General features: G+C 52.8%; 1 protein-coding gene across 2 annotated transcripts in view; it reads left to right on the forward strand.

Moving 5' to 3' along the window:
- Positions 1 to 14,913, forward strand: part of CACNA1D (calcium voltage-gated channel subunit alpha1 D) — a 317,329-nt gene that overhangs the window by 295,534 nt on the left and 6,882 nt on the right. For both annotated transcript variants that reach the window (XM_027121102.1, XM_027121103.1), the window contains 4 exons: positions 8,957 to 9,073; positions 9,784 to 10,151; positions 12,054 to 12,203; positions 13,559 to 13,728. In XM_027121102.1, the coding sequence (XP_026976903.1) occupies positions 8,957 to 9,073; positions 9,784 to 10,151; positions 12,054 to 12,203; positions 13,559 to 13,728 (805 nt within the window). The remainder of the gene's footprint in view (positions 1 to 8,956; positions 9,074 to 9,783; positions 10,152 to 12,053; positions 12,204 to 13,558; positions 13,729 to 14,913) is intronic.

Below are 14,913 nucleotides of genomic sequence, written 5' to 3' on the forward strand. Positions count from 1 at the left end.
ACATTTCGGGAGAAATGCAGGAAAAAGCAAACCCAAGGCCCCAGAGAGACCCCTTCCAAGCAAAGCACTCCTCCGGAAGGTGGAAGCAGGGCCGTGGCTCAACTGCGGAGCCGTGGTCTCCCGTCACGGACGCTGCTCGGTGGCTCCTTTTCATGAAAGGGAATGAGCAAGGCTTAACAGTTTTCCCTTCCAAGCAGAGACTCAGAGAAAGGGAAAGAGTGAGAGAGAGCAAAGGAGGGGGGCAGCCGCCCCACAGAGAAATGAAATGAACACAACTTCCTGATGCTGGCCAGTAAAAAAAAAAAAAAAAAATTCATAAAAAGATTAAGCAGACCTGCGTAAGGTGGGCAGCTGACTCCGTTCCAAAGTCCTGCATCCCTAGTTTACCTGAACTACCAAAGACTGGCAGGCCCCTTGGCACTGGGCTGACAAAATTCCTTTTATATATGCCAGTCCATCATGACCTCCTGACCATCCAGCTCCACTCTCTGCAGTGACCAGTGCAGGATGAAGGGAGATGTGGACAGGACAGGAAGCTCAGACACCCCCATTTAAACTAACACATACACCTGCATGCCCAAACCAACCCAGGCGACACCTCAGGTTCCATCTTAACGCGTCCGCGGGAAATACCACCACACCCAAACCTCATCCGACATTGTCCGTCTTTAATTCAAAGCCAGTCTGGGGATGCCTCTTTGGAAGCAGTGTGGTCCAGTTTCAAGGACACTGGGAGTCAGGGAACCTGGGTTCTAGTCCCAGTTCCGGCGTTCACTTGCTGTGTGACCTTGGGCAAGACACTTAACCTCTCTGTGCCTCAGTTTCCCCATCCGTAAAATGGGGGTAATAATGTCGACCTACCTCACAGGGCTGTTGTGAGGAATAGCTAAGTGATTGTAAAGCACTTTGAACGTATACTTGCTTATTATTAAGACTACAACAATAATAATATCATATGCCTGTTTACTACCAGAACTTTAAGAAATTCTTGTTTTTCTTTGACCTCTTCTCTGTCCTGTAGTGATCCATCGAGAAGGAGAACTCTCCCCTTTTTGAGATTTCTAGGAAATGCATAAAGATGTAAACAGCAGGAACTCTTCAGGTTGTTTTCTCACATCTTACAAAAAGTAGATGCTTTTGCACAAGAAGTTGCTTCGAGGGGCGGGGGGAGGTCCCCTCTGAAATTCTCAGCTGTTTCCAGGCAGTAGTTGAGGAGTCAGTACACCTGATGCTGAGCCCAAGATACCCAGAGGTTTAGTGCAAAGTTGAGTGCAAAACCTTGAAGTTCCTGAAATGTCTAGAGAAGAGAAGGGTTACAAGCCCTGGTCTGTGCAGACTGGAGGCTGCGTGCATGTGTGCGTGTGTGCAGGGCGTGGAGAGGCCCAGGATGTGGGGAAGCCCAGCTCCTGGCTGTTCTCATCCTCGGCCAGGCAGGGTGGGGGAGCCGTGTAGCCAGTGGGAAGAGTGGTGCTAGCAGATGTCCCCCAGGCCCGTCCTATGCGTGACTGAGAGGGTCCCTCCCAGCCTGGAGGTCTGCTCCAGCGATGTCTTCTGTGCTGTGACCTTTGTTCCACTTGGGAAACGGGCCTGGCCCCCAGTTCTGTTCCTATGTGTGCAGACTGTCTTAAGTCTAGGAGCTCGTGGTGGGTTTTCTGCATTCTCACAGCAGAGTCCGTGGGGCCAGAGAACAGAGTTGACCTCTTCACACAGCACCGTGGGCGGTGACGTGGGCATGGGGGCGACCCCTGTGAAAATGTCGACGCACAGCTGTACCTGCTAGTTGACAGCTGTGGCCCCCAGCACTTTGAGTCTCCTCAGCCCCTGCTAACATCCCAGCCCTGCACCAAACCCCTCTGTGATTCAGTAACTAGAGGGCGAATGCCTGGTGTAGCAGGGACCTCTGGGAGCCTATTCTGGTCTGAAGGCCCACCTCTGCTCTGACTGGGTAGTGCCCAGGATAAACCAGTTATTAAGTATGTGGTGTATCATCCCTGAAAAAGAAGCTGGTCAGCTCTGTGGGCACAGGTAAGGAGTTTATCCACTATCACAAACGATCCCCCTGTCCCTGACCGACTCTGATGTCGTTTATTAAATACTAAAGGGAGTGTTTGTGCTCGCCCCCGCCCCCTGTCTGTGTCACCCCATCTCAGAGGCCCACAGTGGCCATCTGTCTTCTAGATCTAAGTCTCTATACACCAGAGCCTCAGCAGAGCAGCTCTAAGCAATCCACGTGGCTGGTGTCTCCACATGCCTTTCTGCACAGTCCTTCCACATACGTAGAAACTGGAAAGCAGTAACTTTCTAGGTGGGATTTACGGAACGGTCTAAATGGAACGTGAGAATCTTGCCCCGCGTGGGCCTGGCTGTGTGCTGAGTGACGGCCCTGGTGGTGGCTGGTGGCTGAGATCAGTTGGTGAAGGACAGCCAGAAGTTGTCGGGGCCACCTCCCGCCTCGCTCGAAAGGGAAATGAGGCTTCCCTGGAACCTGGTTCACAGTCAAACTGCAGATACCTCTGTCCTTTTCCCTAAGACCTTAAAAGAAGAGTATAGCTTTAAACGTAGAAAAGTTGTAAGAGACAAGTCATGTTTAACAGGTCAGATTGACAGACTCAGCAAACTCGGTGCCCAACACCAGAATCCATGGTGCTAAACTCTGAAGCTCCTGGATGGAAGACACAATGCAGGCCAGGATCCATCGCAGGGACACAGATGTAGGATCGGGCCTCAGGATCTTCTTCAATAGCTTACTCTATGGTGTGACCTAATTAAAAATTCGGTTGATCCACAACCGAAGGATTATTGGGTACTGGATTCTCTCCTCTTAAAGGCAGGAGATCGCTCCTCTCTAAGAATAGTAATTATTATTTTCAAAAGTCTCTGAGACGATAGAATTACTGAAAATAAGGGAAGTTACATGATGTCATCGCAAAAGGTCTTAATTACTGTGGCATGCTATTGACTAACACCCACCTAGGAGCCCTCTTTAGCCCAAACGTATCACGATTTGGTTATCCACTGGCAGGAGCTTGCGAACACTCGTGGTTCCTTGGCTGGGTAGGTACCTGCACGAATTAGTTCTCCCTGGCACACCGTAGCCCTGAGAGAGGTGGCTATTGGGGGTAATGGGAGGGCACATCGTTCTAAGGCACAGTGAAGGCAACCCATGCCAAAGGCTAACTCAGAGAAGCCACGAGAAGGATGTTTCTTCCCAAAGTAGAGAAAGGTCGGGGGAGATCACAGGAATCCTGGATGGGGGAATAGCCCAGCTCCAGGAAAAGATGGTGTTGCCTGTCTGAGGGCAGGTTATCATCAAGTTCTACAACTTTTTGGTCTCAGGAACCTTTTATGCTCTTAAGAATTATCGAGGACCCTTATGTATCAATATTTACTACATTAGGAATTAAAGCAGAGATTTTTAAAACGCAGAATATGCAAGCACAAAGTTGCCGGAGAGATGAGATCCCCAAGGTTTATGCAGCCTTTGAAAAACCCCACTGTGCTCTCAGGAGAGGATGAGAGCGTACAAGGCCGAGAGCATCCTTGTCTTATTATGCAAAACACAATGACCTCTTGGACCCTTTAAGGTGTCTCAGAGGGCCCCAGGGTCCTTGGGCCACACTTTGAGAACTGCTGCTCTGGGGGATTGATCCCATATCCCCCCCTAAAGGAAAAGGGTGCTGGAGCCTTTTTCCAATCTCCTGCCCCTACCTTGAACTGTCCCCTAACTCCCAGGCCCGTCCCCAATCCCAGCCCACTCACCTATACATGGAGCTGCCTGGGCCCCCAGCGTCCAGCCCGCGTTCAGGCTGAGAGTTGTACCGCACATGCCATGTCTCACTGCCTGTGCTGATCTGGAGGAATGGTGGTGTGAATTCGTGTGTGAGAGAGAAGTGTCTGTAAGGATCTCAGCTCCTGAGAGTGGCACGGCGGAGACAAGGATATGCGCTGAGTGTAGGACCAGTTTTTGCGATACCTGGTGATTTCTGTCATTGCCGTGATACAAGAGTGCTGCTGAGTTAGTTGTAAGAAGTTTCACCTTGATCGAGTGGCAGCCACAGTCATGTGGGGTTGCAGTCATGAGTGAGCGCATGGTGGGAACTGGATCCTGGCACTCTTCCCCGTAGACCCCAAAAGGTGGGGCGGCATGGTGTCATTGGAACAGCAGAACTGCGCGTCGCGATCCCTAGCTGAGCCATCACTCGTGTGGGCAGGTCACTTAACCAAATGGGAATCATCTTGGCTCTCCCCTCCCCGGCCCGCCCTCCCAAGATGTAGTGGGATAAAGTATGTTACATTGCAGTGACAAAGATGCTAGCAGAATAGGTCTCGATTTGTGACTTCTGCTAAGCCCACATTTTAAGTAAAACTCTCTCTGTTATCAGGAAACTGGCAAGCATTTCTTCTCCAATGCTGGTGTTAAAACTACAACCAAGAATTAAGGTGGAACTAAAACAGTTGGCTTTGTCAGATCAGAAGAAATGTCACAGATTGCTTTAGATAATTTTTTTTAAGTCGCAGGGAAATGTCATAGATCACTTTAGGTAATTTTTTTAAACTTCCCTTTATCTTTCAAAAGGAAGGTAACAAACTCCATGTACACAGCGGAGTGCCACCCCCAGGGTAACTTACATGGTAATGTTACAGCTGACTTTGCAGGGAGGGTGGGAATCACTGTGCCTGACTCACGGGGGGCGTGCCTTCCTCGTAATTCTAGCTCTTTATGTTTATATATAACTCGAGGACTGTTCATAACGGACGCAGAGGCCACACCATCACATCTTCCCTGGTGGAGAGCAATGACAAAAGAAGGGGTGTGCCTGTGTGTGATGTGTGTGCATGTGGGGATGCAGGGGAGGTGGAATGGCTTATAGATAAACAGGTGTATGCTGTGGGAATTTAATCTCCAGTTCTTTGTGCCGAGGGAGCTAGTCTAAAATGATCCCTTCTAATTGGGTAGGGGCAGAAGCCTGCTAAAGGGTTAACCAGAACTCGCCTTTAACGAGATGACCGAGCAGGGCCGGCCTTGGCTGCGGGAGACCTGCCTGTGATAGAGACCCGGCTCTGCTCTTTGGCTGGAGCCTGAAAGCCTGGCACTCATACCCGAAGATGGATGGCCTGGCCCAGTCCCGACTGGAGACTCACATCTCTTATCTGCACTGTTACAGTGTAGGTTCAGGAGGGGTTCCGGGGCGTTTCTACGTGCTGAGAGCTGGCAGACGACCGGTGTGAGTGATGGCGCTAGCTTAGGGAGACAGGCAGTGAAAGCATTTCAGATGCACCAGGTAGGAAAAACTTAACCCTGAAAGTGGGCAAGAGAAAGGAAGGTAAATGAATGTTCCTACTTGAGGTTAAAATATCATACATTTATGCTTTTGCTTCAGAAATATTTACAGAGATTTTATAGTTTGGGGTTTTTTTTTTTTTTTTTTTGGTGACTTAATCATTCACTAGAGTAAATATCTATAAAATTCCAATTAAATGGTGTCTAAAATTTAAAGCAGCGGTCTACAGGCAAAGCGCCAACATTTCTTTTTTTAACAAAAATATTTACGAGAACATCTAGCATTTAAAAATCGACCAGAAACTAGGCTTGATTCTGTTTAATATTTTATATGATTGGACATCTTAAAACAAATCGATAATGTTTATATTTTATAGAAATTCTGTGTTTATTCAAAACCATAATTCTACTGTGATGTTAATGGAATGACTTTATATGGCTTTAATTGTGTTGGTTTAAATGCTAATGACCACATTTCAAATTAAAATAGTATTTTGCTGATAGGGGTAGACACAGATATGACATATGAAAGAATAGATAATTTTACTGATTGTAAAGTGTTTATTTCCAGAAAAAAATGTTCTTTTTTTTTTTTTTTAAGGGCTGTGAAAAAAAAGTCATTTTTTCAAGGGTTTAAGATAGATTTCTGCACTTTGGGAATTGGAACTTGTGCCTATGGAATTTTTGGAGCAGCCTAAGCTACCTTTTAGCTTGATATGTGTGTGCTAGAAAATTTTTCATTACCATGTTTTGTGATATGTAATAAATTCAGGGTGCTGTGCTTAAGCTTCGTTTCAATTCAAGTTTGGGAACATCTGTTTCCCTCATTCCCAACCCTGGCAGACACCCCTACTCCCCATAGTACCTCCCCCCTCCCTCCCCGTCTGTCCTTCCTCGGATCCCCTGTGAAAGAGTCCAGTCAGTCTCTGACTCTTAGGAGGTGTGTTCCTTCCTGCGTGGAGCAAAGCAAAATATAATCATGATTTCTGAGCCTCTGCTCTCCTGTCTGGGAAGAGTGATGCTTTCTCTCCTCCTTTGATGTCTCTTTAATAAATATGTTGTCCTTATTTGTCTTTGGACATGGCCTCTTGGGCCACCTCTCAATTTCCTCCATGATTTATGTTGCAAACAAATTCTCTGTCCTGTGTGTTTGTTCACTGCTCTCTCCTAATCTTGTGTATCATTGAAGACATGCTGGAGACAGTTTTTGGTTTTATTATGCAATTATGTCATATGTGTATTTCAGTGAAATGTCAACCCGTCAACAGAGGATGATGTTAAAAATTATCCAAATAAATAGTTTTCTATTTCTTCTAATCAGACCTAGTCCAGTCAGTTGAATGACAGTGAACAGGATTATCTGTTGTTATTTAAACAGTTTTCCTGGCCCACGCTGCCTTGGGACGTGGATTAAGGTACATAATTTACCTGGGGATGCTGACTCGGTGCACTGTCACCTGTGTGTGTTTTGTGGCAACGGAAGCAGGTGTCTCAAACCTGGTCTCTTGCTTGGGAGCCTCAGATATGTAACAGCTCTTTCTTTCCAGTGATCCAAAATCAGATGGTGAAACTCTGGCTTCGTCTATCTTCCCTTGATAACTGTGCCCTACAGAACACTGCCTGGATGAATTGCAGGCTGTTCAGTACGACTGGGCTCAACCTTGCTGCCCAGGCCTGCAGCTCTGCTGTGCAAGAGCTTTTCATCCACTTGGCATTAGAGTTGCCTTCCTGATGTTTCCCTGAGAATGGTGTGGGTCTGCCTCTAAGACAGATGATTTCCCAGGCTCAGATGTGCCGGAAGCGGGGTCCTGAGAGAGGAAAAGAGCGAGCGTGTGTGTGTGTGTGTGTGTGCGCGCGCGCGCGTGTACATGTGTGTGCTTGTAGCTGTACGTGTGTGCACGTCTGAGTGCGTGTGTCTGCTGCCTGTGATCAGAGGGACAGGTGAGTGAGAGGCAGCCTCACTGCCCACACCACAAACTGTTCTGGCTTTGGCCCTGGGACACGTGTGTCCTTCCCCTGCGAGACCACAGCCTTCTTAGCCGGGAACCTTAAGGCTTTGACTCCAGGCAGCTCGTTCACCCCCACGGTTCATAAAATGGAAAGGTCTGGGGCCCCTGTATGCAAAGAATGGTTCAAACCAGACGCAGCCTGGTGTGCGACCTTTAAAAGGATCCTCTCGCAGGCTGAGGGCTGTTACGAACGAAGCCATTTTCACGAGAGCCTCTTGGGCGGTTCCACAGGACTGCAGAAGACCGGTCTGAGCGTTCCCACACTCGTGGGCTCGGTCCTGCCGGATCTGGCAAGATGGGGGCCACCCTCCCCTCCTCCCCTCCCCCCCACCCCCTCCACTGCCCGGCGTGTCTCAAACGTGGTCATCACGCTTTGTCTGTGCCCCGTACCACCCGCTGCCGGGGCTTGTGGAGGAAGGACAGGGAAGCGGTCCCCCCCCTCACACTGGGGGGTGTTAGCTGCGGGTGGAGACCCGCACAGCCAGGGCCTCAGATGTTCTCCACACCTTTAGTGGCTACTGAGGTGCAGACAGACGGCCGGCAGGTGAGGGGGTACCACCCGGGTACAGGACGGGTGACCTTAGACCGGGGACAGGGAGGGAATGCCTCTTTCCGATGCCAGTCTTTTTGTGTCCAAGGATAGAGTAACTGTACTCTGCCTATTAGCGTGCCATTTTTCTTCAAATTGTTGGTCAAAACATAATTTTCTCAGAGCCAGCAACCGCCCCTCCCCCATAGGTAGTCCATAAGCATCTCGAATATTTCCCTAGAGAAATTTAAGTACAATGGGAGGGCTTCTCCCAGGCCCTGTCCCACTGGAACCCGGGGCCCAGGGTGAGGAAGGCCGGCCGTGAGGGCCTCGGGGAAATGCAGAACGTCCGTGAGGGGCCTAAGGGGTCACCTGGCAGGTCTGGCGCCGCCTCCAGAGGCTGGAGCCCCTTTCAGTGTGTTGTGGTCTTCAAGAGGATGACCCAACCATTGGCGAGTTCTCCACCTGAGCACAGGCTGCAGGCCCAGGTGCCAACAGATGGCCATGGAGCCTGGCCCTGCACGGCAGCCCAGGTCTGTGCGTGTCTGTCCATCGCGTTCTGGTCCTGAATGTGCTGGTGGCTGCAGTGTGTTGTGTCCTGCCCTCGTTCCCATGGCTTTGAAGCAGAACCAGTGGCCCAGTTGGCTGCCTGGTCTGCTGGCCCTCTGGCACCTGCACTAGGCTTCTCATCCTGGACACAGCCAGCGAGCGCTTGCCACCCTCCCTGTAAAACAGCCGCGCCGTGCTCCTCGCCCCGTCCGAGGCTCCGGGAGATGGCGCTCTGCGGGCCATCCTTCTGTAGACAGTCATTTAGACATGGGCCTGGGCTCTTGGCCATGGCAGACCCTAGTACTAGTGAGCAAGCGCTGTTCCCTGCGAGTGGGGGTGCTTGAAAAGGCGGTCACTGGCCTCAAGCATCCCAGCCCAGGACCATCTTGAACTCCTGACCACACCCTCCATCCCTGAGGCTGCAGGGACACCATCAGTTACATTCAAACAAGTGGTCAGTTCCCTGGACTGTCCTTTGGAGAAACCTTCCCCTCCCACAACTGAATCAGGCAGGAGCAAAGCCAGGACCCAGGCTGGGCCCAGGCCACCCGTGTTGTCTAACCTGTTTTGCCATTTTCATTGATCTAGGCGGGATTAAGGACACTGCACGACATTGGGCCAGAAATCCGGCGTGCTATCTCATGTGATTTGCAAGATGACGAGCCGGAGGAGACAAAAGGCGAAGAAGAAGAAGATGTGTTCAAAGTAATTATTCCACGCCTAGCTACACACTGGCCACTTGGAAATAGCGGGGCAGGAGTCCAGTTGGGGCAGTTAACGATCTGCCAAAGAGCCTGGAGGATGCACACCGGCCCCAGGGCCTAGAGGGGCTTGTGGACCGTGCCCTCCCCCCTGCAGACCCTCCCCGTTCAGCAGCACCCCTCCTAGGGCCAGGCCTGCTCCTTCCCAGAGCTTGCTCCTCTGCCCCACACTGGCCACTTCGGAGGAGCTCGGTCACGACCACTGGCCGGCGTGGATGAGCATCCTGGGTCCTCCTAGCAGCCGCTGGCCCTCCCCACCCCTCCTTCCCCGGGCCGGCTCTTTGATCTGCCAGCGGGCCCTCCACTTCCCAGCCCCCGGCCCAGAGACCTGCCTGCCGCCCAACCTCGGCCACTGGGGCTGCCGACAGCCCTGCTGGGCGAAAGTCAGCTCACCTTGGAGCAACCGGAAGAGTGCACTTGAATGACAGCCGAGCGCTTGCTCCCCAGCTCAGGAATCGGTAACCTTCCTCATTTCAGGGGGACCGGCTGGCACACACAGTCACCCTGGTCACTGAGACACTCAGACTGTTTCACAGGGATTCTATGGAGCTTACCTAGAATTTGTTTTTCATGTAGAAAAGAAATTACCTAACATAGCTAGCCTGCATCAAATATTTGTTAAATTACCTGGTGTTGTCTCCCATTATTTTGCAGAGAAATGGTGCCCTGCTTGGAAACCATGTCAATCATGTTAATAGTGATAGGAGAGATTCCCTTCAGCAGACCAATACCACCCACCGTCCCCTGCATGTCCAAAGGCCTTCAATTCCACCTGCAAGTGATACTGAGAAACCGCTGTTTCCTCCAGCAGGAAATTCGGTGTGTCATAACCATCATAACCATAATTCCATAGGAAAGCAAGTTCCCAGCTCAACAAATGCCAATCTCAATAATGCCAATATGTCCAAAGCTGCCCCTGGAAAACGGCCCAGCATTGGGAACCTTGAGCATGTGTCTGAAAATGGGCATCATTCCTTCCACAAGCATGGCCGTGAGCCTCAAAGAAGGTGCAGTATTAAAAGGTAACGTTTAAGATGTGTTTGCACTTGGTAATGTAGTGTCAGCCCAAGGCAGGTTTTTTCTCCCATCTCTGGCGCAGGTGGGAGGCTCCCTGCGGGCATTGGTGTTAGGACCTGTGAGTGCCTCCAGGTCACAGCTTCTTCAGGAACTGGCCATGTGATGAACCCAAAGGATAAAGGGCCACCTGCCACCCTGCATCCTGCTCTACACGATGCCCCTTAACACAGGAGCAGCTGCAAACTCTACCTTCCCCGACTGTACCACATAATTCGGGACTGGCAGACTTTTCCTGTAAAGGGCCTGAGAGTAAATATTTTCGGGTTGGAGCCTCATACAGTCTCTGTTGTAGCTAGTCACCTCTGTTATCGTAGCAAGAGGCCAGCCATAAATCATATGTAAGCGTACAGGTGCAGCTGTGTCCCGATAAACCTTTATTTGTGGACACTGAAATGTGAACTTCATGCGCTCACGTGCGATGAAATATTTTTCTTCCTTTGATTTTGCTTCAGTTCTTTAAAAGAATAAAAACTCTTTGTAGCTTGTGGGCCATGCAAAAACAGGTGACGGCCTGTATTCAGCCCATGAACCGTAGTTTGCCGACCCCTGCTCTAGGGAGTAGCTTGATATATTTGCTTTTTAAATTTTGCTAGAAATATTTAACTTTTATCTTCTCCCTCCCTCCCGTGTTATGCCTTTCCTGGATAGAACGCGCTATTATGAAACTTACATTAGGTATGTGCTCATTGCCTGTATTTATGTGTTAAATACTGTGTGTTCTAAGTGGGACCAGATGGCCTCTCTGAGTGCTGAGAGATGAGAAAGGCCAGGGAGCCAGCTAGCCTAGTGCAGGGCGTTACAGCCCAGGGCTGTGGACGCAGAGCTTTCAGATCCATATGTGCACAGACTGTGTTAACCACCCAAGGACCTAAGTTCACATGCGGCGCGCCCACAGCTATAGCCCCGCAGGCCTCAGTGCGGTGCTGGGAGAGCCCCCGGCCTGTGGAGCTGGCCAGTCGTGCTGCTGTCCGGGGTCAGGCCTCTTGTGGAGGCTTTGTAAAAGCGTGACCCCCCACCTCCTGAAGTCCAGGAGCCAGGCCTTCTCCTTTGTCTCCTGGGCAGCCCCCTACCCACGGGCAGTATACCCTGCTCCCTGTTTGTTGAACCCAGTTGGACTGTGGGTGGGACGGTCATGGTGTTGGGGACAGGGAGGACAGATGTCCTGGTTTAATGATCTCAAGTTAGAAGTTACTTGAGCTGGAGGAGGGTGGGAGAGAGTGAAGAGCTTGGAGGAAGCACAGTCCTCTGTTTGGAGAGCAGGGATGCCACAGAGCCTGGCCGGCTTCCCTGAGGGCCGAGGCCAGGACATCTGGGTTTCAGAGAGACATCACGACAGTCCTGGGGCAGGGCTGTCTTGGCAAACGTGGTGGACGTTGTCCGGGAGAGTCTCCCTCCCCTGGGACCCTGTGCTCAAAAATCCTGTCACCTTTCCTGAGTCAGATGCTCCAGGCTCTGAGGGCACCTTGGGCCGGGGTAAGGAGGCCCAGGGATCCGAGCAGGTGGCCTGGGAGCCCATCACTGCAGGCCTCTAGGTCCATTTTCTTGCTCTACTCCCAAACTACATCTACTCGTTTGGTTCTCAGGCCTCTGGGGGTAGTGGTGTGGCACTAGCATCATCAAGGCACTGAGGGAGAAACCCCTTCCTGGTACGTGCGTGCGCACACGCATAGACACACGCACACAGCACCGTTGCCAGAGGCATTAACGATCCAGCCCCACTTGAGGCAGGAGCACCCAGGGAGACGCCAGAGCGCCTCGGGCAGGGCTGCCGTGGCCACCGCCGAGGCACCGCCGGAGGAGCGGTCTGCCGCCCGCCCAGCCGCTCAGGCCCTCTCTCCCACCTGCAGGGCTGACTCAGGAGACGAGCAGTTCCCAACTATTTGCCGGGAAGACCCAGAGATACACGGCTACTTCAGGGACCCCTGCTGCTTGGGGGAACAGGAGTACTTCAGCAGTGAGGAGTGCTACGAGGACGACAGCTCGCCCACCGGGAGCAGGTGAGGTCTCTGTGGCTCGGGACGACCTGAGGAGGCCTTGCTGTCTCCTGGCCCTGGGGCTGCGCCTGCCCACGAAGCCACGGGCCCCCTGCTGCTGCCCTTGGGACTGTCCTGGGAAGCAGAGTGGGAGCACAGCCTCCAGGCCACAGGAGAAGTCAGGGCAGGAGAAGTAGGACTGGAGAGAGGCAGAGCGGAGGCTGTTTTTTCAGGCCTGTTGACTTATTTCCCCCAGGGGCCCACCCGTGAGGCTTCAGTATAGGCTCTAGAAATGAGAGCCTTTGCTGAACGCTGAGCGCTCTGGGCTGGGGGTTCTCGCCGTGTAGCGGCTCGCCAGCCCAGGGCTTGGTCGGTCTTAACGGACAGCACTCCCATCAGGAGGCCTCTCCTAGAGGTGAGGGGACAGAGTGGCACCACTCAGCAGATGTGCCTCTCTAGGCTCCTGTCCTGAGAAGGCAGGTATGAGGTTAAAGCAGACACTTTGCTTTAGGACAGGTAGCAGGCAGTGCAGGGGGACAAAGGCCACCTCCCACCCTCTTCTCTGTAAACTGCATCCCACTGGGACCGGTGGCCCATTGAAGTGGACGTGGTTCTGCGGTGAGGTCACTTCTGGCGTCTGACATGTTGTTACACGTCAGCCTCGTCTTTCAGGCCAGCCGCAGCCGGGCCTCCCTCACGCCGCTGTGCGCCACGGCCTTCCGCAGGCCTCCCTGGAAGCCTGACTTGCAGCCACTGGTTCTGAGCCAGCTGCGTTCCGACTTTCCGTCTTCAGGGCCTTTGCTCACACCACGACCACCCCTTGGATGCCCTTTCCCCACCTGTGCTCACCTAATCCCACCTTCCCTTCAAGGGCCTGCTCCTCCTCTGACTGGAATTGAAATGCCGCCCCTACCCCTGCCCCGAGAACCCACGGAGCCCCACCCTGAGCCCCTCTCTCCCAGCGCCCACCTTCACCAGCCTGCGTTAGAATTCCATGGGCATGAGGTATTTGCTAAGCTCCCTGACCGCGCTTCAGGCATCCCCGTGTCCCAGGCGCCCCGCTCAGCACCTGGCCGAGGGCAGACCCTCGGGAAGAAGCGAGCGGGTGATAGTCAAGCTTGCCGGGCACCGGCAGTCCACACCTGACCGGGGCCTGAGGCTGTCCCAGGGAGGGAAAACACCAGCACCTCACTCATCGCAGGTCTGCCGTCCTGAACCTTCCTGTGGCAGCCCTTGCCCTCCAACTAGAATTTTCCGTGGAGCTGAGGGCTGCCTTGTTCTCCTGTGTCCAAGGCGGTGGGGAGAGGACTGTGACGTGGGCTTGTTAATTAGGCTCTCATGTGTCCCTTGCTCTCTCTTCTGGCCTTTTCGATCACCAGGCAGAGCTACAGCTGTGGCTACTATACCCGATACCCAGGCAGCAGCTTGGACTTCGAGCGGCCTCGAGGCTACCATCACCCCCAAAGCTTCTCGGAGGATGACGACTCACCTGTTTGCTATGATTCCCGGAGGTCTCCAAGGAGACGCCTGCTCCCTCCCACCCCAACATGTGAGGCCAGATTTTTTGTTTGGGAGCAAGGCTCACAGAGACCAGTGTGCCTCTCCCCCTGCCCCAGCCCGGGGGTGGTGACGGACGTGGTCCTGCCATGGTGGGGGCCTCCAGTCCTCGAGACCAGCCCCCTAGCTGGAGATGCTGTTGGCTTTCTTTCTCACCTGTGTGCCACGTGGTAGGGCTTAAAGCGCTTCCTGCTGAGAACAGACAGAGACAGTGTGAGGCCCCACAGCTGCACGGTATGTTGCACCTGATGAGGGATTTCTGTGCGCCTCATCACTGCCTTTGAGCTTGGGATCTGCCCTGACAGGTAGGCAAGACATGCACCATGGTAGTGTTAAGCCCGCTCCCTAGATGGGGCCGTGACCCCTTAGAGGGCGGAGGATGGGCCCACGCACAGAGTGGACTTGAGCCCAGGCCTCTGCCCAAGGCCCACGCCTCTGAGGAGCACCTGGGGGTTCCTGGTATCCATCCTGCCTCCTCTCCCCCACCTTTGCCTTGGTCTGCCAGTGCTCCCTGCTCATGGTAGGTTGTGGCCTTGGTGGTGACCTCTAGGGTAGGCACCTCATCCTGGGGCCAAGGAATCCCGTCCTGCAGAGAAGGGGCAGGGGCTGGCTGCTCCCTGACCTGGTTTTCGTGGGCAGCTGGCATCAATGGTGCCACCAGGAGATCTGGGTCACCCCCAGTGAGGAACTTGAGCTGGGGAAGGAAACAGAGCAGTGGCCCCTGCCAGTTCCTGGCTGGGTAGTTTGATTTTGGACACGTGGACATTTTGATGCTGGTTAAAGAATGTCCACTTCTGGCGTTTCTGAAGAATGAGGCATATTTTGGGGTGGGACTCTAATCAGTAACCAAAAATAACCAAGACACAGCGGCTCTGAGTCTGCCATCTAGTGCACAGTAACAAGTGCAGTTGGGTGGTGCCCAGGTCCTATCTCTCTCCAGCTGTCATAGTCCTGCTGGGAAGTGTAATCAGACCCATTTCCACGGTTAATATTTAATTTCACAGCCCCAAACAGAAGCTGCTGGAGAGAGCAGCTCAGGGGTCCATCAGCACCAGGTGACGCTCATGCAGGCGAGGCTGGACAGAGGCCCCTGGCCCTGTGAGTTCCACTGCCCTCCTGTGACCCCCCTTTCTCCCTTTGGTGGCCATGATAATCACCATTCGTGGGCACCGCCTCT

Source organism: Aethalodelphis obliquidens, unplaced genomic scaffold (genome assembly GCF_003676395.1).
Source record: "Aethalodelphis obliquidens isolate GAN/ISIS:26980383/991018 unplaced genomic scaffold, ASM367639v1 scaffold22, whole genome shotgun sequence".
In the NCBI taxonomy this organism is placed as follows: Eukaryota; Metazoa; Chordata; class Mammalia; order Artiodactyla; family Delphinidae; genus Aethalodelphis; species Aethalodelphis obliquidens.